Source organism: Haliaeetus leucocephalus, unplaced genomic scaffold (genome assembly GCF_000737465.1).
Source record: "Haliaeetus leucocephalus isolate CR32 unplaced genomic scaffold, Haliaeetus_leucocephalus-4.0 Scaffold849, whole genome shotgun sequence".
NCBI lineage: Eukaryota > Metazoa > Chordata > Aves > Accipitriformes > Accipitridae > Haliaeetus > Haliaeetus leucocephalus.
Genome location: NW_010973285.1, coordinates 1282653 through 1291520, shown reverse-complemented (window position 1 = coordinate 1291520; position 8868 = coordinate 1282653). Strand labels below are relative to the sequence as shown.

Sequence of the window (8868 nt, the reverse complement as noted above, 5' to 3'; positions counted from 1 at the left end):
CCCTGATATATGAACTTCCCAGCTTAAAAGATTACAGTAATCACGGGAGGACAGTGTAAATCGAATCTGATAGCAATAACTTTTGGGGAAGGTCAGGCTCAAGTGAAATGTTACCAAGCAACAGGCATTTTGTTTGCAAAATACAATCAAAGTGTATTGATGAGAAATTCTTCCTTGCCAGCCAGTCAGCACTTTCCGCTAACAGCTTTACGGGTGGGGGGGAAAATAACGGGGGAGAGCTTCATAAATCAAGGCCCGCGGGGCCGCGCCGGCCCCCGCCCGCGGTGAGGCTGGGCTGGGGGGGGGCCGGGGCACCCCAGGACCGAGGGTGCCGGGAAGCAGCCCCGGTTACACAGACCTCACCTGCGCGGTCCCCGGTCTCCAATTGTTACAGGGGTTTGCTGGGCTTTTGTTTGTTTGTTTGTTTGTCCCCCGTCCCCCGTCCCCCCCCCCCCGCTTTTATGAACATGGGAATGAGTGAGAGCAAAGCGGAAAATTATCTCCTCGGGGGGTCCTCCCGTCACCTGCCACCAAGCACTGTCTAACCAGATAACCTGTTTATTTCCAGCCATCCTGCATGCTCTGAACAGCAGGGCTTTCTCTTCTCCCTCTCTCCCTGCTAACCTGTATTAAAACCGTAGTCAGAATGGAGGATGTAATTATTTGCTCCCCCAGCGCGCCCTGTTTCTAACACCACCATCCCCCCCCTCCGGGGACATCAGTCTCCTGGAAGTTTTTTTCAGAACGGAGGAGGTATTTCCCGACGTACGGTAGAATCAGATCCGTTTATTTTTATTCCTGCCATAATCGGTCATTTTGGTGGGACAGTTGCAAAGTTGTGTTCTGTGCAAATAATGTGCCTAGAAACTACCCCTGTTGCATCTGCCTGTGCTAACCCAGAGTAATTCCTCCTCCTCCTACTGTGCTCATGAACTTTCATCTCTCATGTCACATGAGTGCCTGTGACATTTCTCTGTCTTAGTAGTAGTTATCAAGGCTTGTAAACAATTAATGTAACGCTGTATTGAGTCTTCTGTTAATTTCAGAGCCAGCTTCTTAACACAACAGAGCAGTCTCTGTGTTAGTTTGGGAACAGCGATTAGTCTCCTACAAAGCCCCTTAGACCTTTGAAGATAGGGAAGAAAGTCTGGAGTGAAAGTAATTAAAAAACCCCAAACAAACAGCAAAACAAAAAACTCCAAACCAACCAACGAAAAAAAAAACCCAAACCACCCCACCAAAAAACCCTGTAAGTTTTACATGACCTTAGCTTCATGCAGCTTATGTTAGTTCTGGTATCAATCCATTCTAATAATAGAAATAGGGAAAACAGCAGATGTTTTTGGGATCCAAGAAAATGTGTGTTGGAGAAAGAGCTGTCCTAACAATCAAAGTGCAAGCTGATTTAACAGAGTCAGCGGTGGGAATATCAAGGAAGCACATTTGGTTCCAAAGTATTAGACCAAGTTTTCCAGACAAGTTATTAACTTGAGAAGAACAGCTTCTCTCTCACCCGTGTTACTTTTATTTGGCCCTTTTACAATATTTGACTCATGATCCTTAATGTATAAATAGGCAAAGAAAAATTGGGGTATACCTTGCTCCAAATTAGTAGCAGCTTTGTTTATTAATGCAGTTTACCGTGAATGCATGCACAGTTCTCCCACCATACTGTGGTTCATGTGTATCTGCATTTGCACTGCATCTCTGTAGATCTGGGTATGTATCTGCCTATGCATGCATATTAATTGAGGAATAGTCCCCATCGCTTATATCAATAAGAAAACAATTTCCCTAGTTTGCTCAGGGCTGGCAAAGTGAATACTTGAATGCAGACAATTTGAAATAGAAAGTGTGGGGTGGGGAGGGTGGGGGTGAGGGTGGGTAACAAACAAAAAACCTAGACACAACACCCAAAACGCACAAACATAAAAAATGTCTGAGGATGGGATTTCTTTCTTGAAGCCTAGAACATCCTCCTGTGAAGCTTACGTGTGGTGCAAAAAATACCGTTGGCGGGTTGTGTATTCTGAACACAAAATTGGTGTTTCTGTGCCTGAAAATGTGGCTGTTTGGGATTAACACCTGCATGCAATATTCCTACAATTCAGTGCCCGCCTAAGGACATTTATAACGTATCTTCCCAAATCTTCCTTAATTTAACGATTGCTGTTTTGTACCCGTTTTAAACAAACGGAAAAGCTAATCTCGGCAATTCCCGCGAAGAGGTGGGGACAGTCCCCGGAGCACGCCGTGACCGTGGTGGGGAAGTGGTGTTCAGATGAGGAAAAAGCATAGTCAGAAGACGACCTGCCGGGCGGGAACCCACCGGGGACCGGCCCGGTGAGCGGGCGGCGGCCGTCCGACCCGCCCGCAGCGGCGGTGCTGGGGCAGCCGCGCTCTGACACCGGCCACCGCCGCCGGCAATAAACCGCCCGACACCGGCGGCCACAAATGCTCTCAAAAAGGCAGAGGGGGGGGGGGGGAAAATCGTAGCACCCGAGCTCCATGTTAACTAACGGAGGATGATCCTCCTCGTGTTAATAGCATCGTTTGATTTAAATCACCGAAACCTCGTTTTACGGGTCTGACCCTGTTGAGTCTTACCGCCTGGTGAGATGCACCGCTTATGATCTGTGCTGCGAGGGGGCTCTCCCTGTGCAAGGCTAAGAGTCGGGATCTGTGCAGTCTCCTGATGATAAAAGTGCAAACTTCAGTGGGACGAATTTTCAGAATTTGAAGAAAATTTTTAGCCAAGCCTCATAAGGATAGTTTTAAGGGTACTGAAAAATGAACAAACCTGAAATATCTTGAAAATAATAATTTGTAAGGATCAGGGAGTGTATTAGGGACATCCAATCCGATTCTTTTTTTCTTTTTTAAGCACGTACTTGCTCCCCAGTGGTACTTGTTATCAGCCCGTAACGATACACTGGAAGAGCGCAGTGGTTCTGAAATACGCTCTACCTGCATGTGGTCCATTTGGTAATACTGGGTACCACAGTGCAATCTATTTATGTGGAAATTAGGACCATCGTCTCCCTTAAATGCCTCTCTAACTCTGGCAAGACAGGGACAGAGATAATTAGCTGTCCGCAGACTGCCCGGTAAGCCTTCAATGTATCAATTGCTCATTCACTCAGGTGTGAATTGTTCTTAGCATACTGTCTTCTGTAATAAATGCATGACTATGAACATGCGAAGGGGTTAGGAGGGAAAGGTAGTGTAAGCCTCAGGTTTTTTTTCAAATAACGGATGAGCTACGCTGAGGTCTTACCACCTCCTCAAAAGGATACACGTTGCCAGTTCGCTATCAGCGAACATTTCCTGCATTCCCCTTTGGCTGCTAAGGAAAGACTGATGCACTGGGTGTATGAAGAAGAGCATACATACATTGCCTTCTCTGTAATATACCTAGATGAAGAGTTACTGCTTCTCCATTTGCACTGGACAGAGAGCATAACCGATATAAAAACAGGTACCCAAACCAGGTAATCCTGCTAAAAGAGAAGGACAAGATCTTCATAAGGGCATCTGTATTCCTCAGCTCCGCTCCCAAGCTCATTTCCGCAGCCCAAACTAGCAGCACCCCACAGCCCTGTAGGATGGCGCATCGTTTCTACCTGGCACAGCCATCCTCATGAGGAGAACCTGCCTTTGCCACGCTGACTGTCAGGCTGTGCTCTGCCAGGATCTTGTATTTATTTATAACTCCCGTTCTGGCGAGCAAAGTGGCTTCTTGCTCAGCGCAGGCTTGCACAGACCCCAACTCCTTTCTCAAGGTGGGTAAATTGCATTAATAATAGAGTTTGTCTTGAGCTGATCTGTTCAACACTAAACTTAGCCTGCTGCATGGGGAAATGTCCCGCCAGTTCCTGGGGTGAAAGGGAGGCAGGACTGTCCATGGTGAGCAGTGAGGCTCAGGCGCTTGCACGCCTTTAACTTGTTCCATCTTGATTGGGCAGGGGTGATCTTCAGCACATTTTGGGAGCCTCTGCTTGCTTCTTATAGCTTCTTTATCTGGTTGGGCTGATCACCAGGGGCTTGGGAAACCAGGCAAATAGTTGTATTGGTTTCTGCAGGCAGTCTTTCACATATGTGTGTTTAAAAGCGCTGCCCTGTGCAGTTAAAGCAGGTTCTGTCAGCCACAGCTTGGACAACGACCCTTTCTTCAAACATTGAAGCTTCCCCAGGGAGATCATCACTGTCCTGTATGAGGAAGGGCAGCAGAACAACGTTCTTGGGAAATAACTGTGAACAATCTCAAGCAAGTACATTGCCCCTCTTCTGCATAAACTGTGAAAGCTGTCAACCTTTCTTCTTCTTCTCTTCTTTCTGACAAGCAGTCTTATTTCAAAGGTTTCCATACTCTGGCCTGGCATTGCCAAAGTGACCAGAGATTTGGGGTATCCTCATTTTTGTGTGTCCATTTGGAGGCAGTGTGGTCAACAGGCTTGGTTTCAGCCCTGTACTCAGCTCTTGCCCTTCTTAGCTTAGCACACAAAAAGCAAGGTACCTGGAACAAGTGCTGAGAGAGGCTGTGGAGTCTCCATCCTTGCAATTATTTAAAACTCAGCTGACCAGGGACATGAGCAGCCTGCTCTGTATTTTAGGTGTCTCCTGCTTTGAGTAGGAGGTTGGGCCAGATGCCTTCCAGAGGTTCTCTCCAAACTGGGTTTTTCTAGATTCTGTGCTCTACTGGGCCAAGGCATCAGCTGTGCTCCAGGGTTTGGAGGAAAAGCCTGTGATTCTCACTGGGGAAGGAACCAGTTTCTGCAGAGCCAGGACTGGTATACACTGATTTATTTGAAGAATTCTTTAACCTTCAGCCAGTGGTCATGATGGAGTGGTTCCACCAGTGCTATTGGACTTGCAGAGGGAATTTTGATCTCCCAAGTGCCCTCTAGATATCTTCAGCTCACTGTCAGTGAGATGGCGCTAGTGAGGAATTATGATACAAAAGTGCTGAAGTTCCTCTGAGAAAGTGTGCACTTGGGTGGTGTGTTGCTGCCCTGTAACCAGTGAGAGAGGATTGATATAGTGTATTTGATGCAGCAGAAAAATGAGCACTGCTTCTTTTCTTGCACGTGGGAGAATGAGACAAGATATCTATAAGGCAGCATAAAATGCCTAGACCAGGTCATATGATTCTTTTGCAGTTTTGTTCTCATGAGATGTTGCAAAGAGACCTTAATTTTAGCAGGATCTCTGTGAAGAATGCTTTTTTTTGCCCTAGGATCCTTCTCTGTTCACTTTAAGAAGACTGTGTCCTCAAACGTCTGTAAAAGCTCTTGGCCTCGTTTTTTTGTTAACTTCTCTGCCTTCTCTTTGCAGACATGAATGAGGAGCGTCTGGGTGATGCCAGTGGAGCAGACAATGCCGAGACCTACAGTGACAAAGACACAGACCAAAGGAGTTCCCCAGACATGACTAAAGCCAGAAGTTCCTTCACCCCTGAGAGCCCTGAAATTGTTTCAGTGGATGAGGTTGGTTATGCAGTTCACAGAAATGGTGGGAGCACAGAGAGCCGTCCAGACAGCCCCAAGTACCACCCAGAGCAGAACCACCTCCTGATAGAAGGTCCTTCTGGGACAGTTTCTTTACCTTTCAGTTTGAAAGCCAACAGACCTCCACTTGAAGTCTTGAAAAAGATCTTCCCTAACCAAAAGCCAGCTGTGCTGGAGTTGATCCTGAAGGGGTGCGGCGGTGATCTGGTGAGTGCTGTAGAGGTTCTCCTCTCCAGTAGGTCATCAGTGGCCAGTGGTGAGAGATCGTCTGCAGAATCCGATGGTCTGGTTTTGCCTTCCAGTGGGCACATTTTTGAACACACGCTGAGTTCGTACCCTATTTCCTCTTCCAAGTGGTCAGTGGGCTCGGCATTTAGGGTTCCTGACACGCTGAGGTTCTCTGCTGATTCCAGTAATGTTGTGCCAAATCCTCTGGCCGTACCTTTGCAGCACCCTTTCCCTCAGCCACCACGCTACCCGCTGATGCTGAGGAACACTTTGGCAAGAAACCAGTCCAGCCCATTCCTGCCCAATGATGTCACCCTGTGGAACACCATGACGCTGCAGCAGCAGTACCAGCTGCGGTCCCAGTATGTCAGTCCTTTCTCTAGCAACTCAGCCAGCGTTTTCCGAAGCTCGCCTGTCCTTCCTTCCCGCTCATCAGAAGATCCTAGGATCTCAATCCCTGATGACGGGTGTCCTATTGTGTCTAAGCAACCGATGTACACAGAAGATGAGTATGATGAAAGGTCTGATTCTTCAGATTCCAGGAATACTCAACACATCTTAGACTGACATTCGACATGTGATAGCTAAGTGATAACTTGCAGTGCAGCTGAACTACTGGGCCCTAAGAGGAGGGACATGTACTCTACGAAACCCTTGCAACTGTATTAAAAAGTGACTTTGCTTGGTATTGTACTATAGCAATAAAGACATAACTTATTTTAATTCTTGCACTTCACTGGATAATGCCAAATAGCAATACTCTGGCTTTAGTGCTGAGTGTGTGTTACAAAGGAAGACTTTACGGCTATCAGTTATTGGGACTCTAGAAGACTTGTAAGGAAAACAGAAGCCCAAGGTCTACTTTGTTCCTTAACTCAGAAAAATGGGGATGTTAAACTAGAATACTTGAATGCTGTTTTATAAGAGAGAACTCCTCAGGACATAAGAGATCAAACAAACGTAGTTCAATTGCAAATGGACCAAAACAAGGACCTAACAATCTTATGCCAGTGATCGTCCTTGCAGTGAAAGAAAAGGCAGAAGAAAGAAATACACACATGAAACTACCATGAGCTGCTTCTGTGCCATTTGAGCTTGGACACTTTTCAGAGAAATAATATTAAGAGTTATTCTTTCCCCATGGCTAGGTCAAAACGTGTAATGTCAGCGTAAAACCAATTACAGCTGTGAACTGCATGAAGTGCATTGTGAAATGAACACCAGATTAAGCATTGTCAGGTTAATGTAGCATGCTAAGGACTCTAGAAAAATAAACTAAGATGATGATCTTGGTTTATATCATTTACACTGGGCAAATAACATTTCTGAAGATAGAGAGCTGATTAGTTCCTCACTCGGGGTTAAAATGTCCAGCTCCAGCAACCGCAGTCAAGGGAAGCCTCTTTTTCCAAGTTCAGGTTCTGCTTCCCTGCCTTGTAGCTTACAACTGAGATTAGGCAAATGTCAGTAGGGAAGCTGAGGTCTCTTGAGTATGTACTACAGACACTTCCAAGCTCAGCTGAGTAAAGCAGAGCTTGCTACAGTCACAGCAAGCAGAAAAAAAGGCTTTCCTGATGCTTCAGAAGCATCTTTTTTTCCTATACTGTAGAAGTAGAAAAAAGGAAATAGGGTATAATAGGAGGCATTTCTTTAAAATTATGTTTAGCCAAATGGCAGCTTCCCTAAATCTAGAAAAGTAATGGTTTGAACAATTTATTGCATGTTTGCATGCATTGATTATACTGCATATCTTATGTGTGTCAGAGTAACGTTAGAAATTGCTTCTGATGAGGAATGCCACTAAATTAATTGTCCACTTAGAAGTTTGTTAAGGTTTAGTGCCATTTTTTCAACTGTTCACAAGTGACCGCATCTGCTTGACAGCTGGCTTTTCCAAAAAACACCTCTGAATGCAGGTGAAATGGCTGTCAGGCCTGTCAGGTGTATGGATTAGTCCCGCACCTCAAAAACAATTGAGGCTGCCCTGAAGTTGGACTCTAAAGCAGATGGGCTTTAAAACTGTAATATGTATCAGGCATGTTATCTGGTGTCATTGCTGATACAAATGCCTGTGTTCTTATTTGGCATTTCATATTTTGTAAGCGTTGTGCACCCAGTGAATCTTGCATTTTATAAGGGTACTGAACATGCACAAAAAGGAGAATAAAATAATGATTTTATTTTCCTTAGGGGATAAATGAACAGAAAGATACTTTTTCTTGCATAATTTTCTAACCTGTTCAGAAAAGCAGTTTGTTGGTAATGCTACAGGGCAAAGACATTAAGGCAGGGAGAGGGAGGAAAGAAAATAAATAGCTTCCATTATGGAAGTGTAAATATGAAAACTTCTGGAATTTTCATAAATGCAGAATTACCATTTTGTACTGACAGATTTGCCTGCACTCACATGGCACTTGTAAACAAATTCATCTTCCAGCCACTCCAGAGAGAAAAGAAACAGGTAAAATAGGCTTGATCTTGCACACAGAAAGGGTGAAATGCTGTGCTCCAACATCAGGGAGAAATTAAGTGTCAAAGGCTAGGTAAGAGCAGTTTGGTCCAGGAGCTCTGGTTTTGAGCTCATGCACCAAGCAGATTTCCTTCCAGTAGAAACCTTTCTATCTTTTTATAGGCATCCCTGTATGTTGAGTGATTTTTTTTTTTTTTTTTTTTTTTTTTTCTACAGGGGGAAAATCCTCTCCAGCAGAAAGACCAAACAGTGGCGCCTGCAACAGCTCATAGTGACCTTATACACTATGGCCTGTGGGCTTTTAGAGAACAGAGTTTTGGCATCTTGGAATTAGGACACATCTTTCAAAGAAAGGTGACCCTTGGCTAAAGTGGAGTGAACTATTGTCACTCTAAACACTTGTGGTGAAGAATGCAGATTTGGCGGTATGGTTTTTTTAATTAGATCTCTTTTGATAAACTGTTTTCTGAAAAAGCAAACAGGTTAAAATAATCCTTGTCCAGTGTTATAAAATATCTTCTGACTCAATTCACAGTTATCTTTTTTTCTTTGAAATAGAGTAAACCTAAATGTGTTCAAAATCGAAAATGCAAGTTTTGATGTTGAACAATGGTTTTTGTTTGACCGCAAAATATTTTGGCTGTCCAGAAGATCAATTTTTAA

General features: G+C 44.7%; 1 protein-coding gene across 1 annotated transcript; it reads left to right on the top strand.

The window, feature by feature from the left end:
- Window positions 1-3255: 3255 nt before the first annotated feature.
- DMRT3 (doublesex and mab-3 related transcription factor 3) lies at window positions 3256-6865 on the top strand. The gene is made up of 3 exons (XM_010582866.1): window positions 3256-3491; window positions 4083-4135; window positions 5335-6865. Exons 1-3 carry the CDS (start codon window positions 3256-3258, stop codon window positions 6300-6302), a joined length of 1257 nt encoding a protein of 418 aa, XP_010581168.1. The 3' UTR covers window positions 6303-6865.
- Window positions 6866-8868: the final 2003 nt, after the last annotated feature.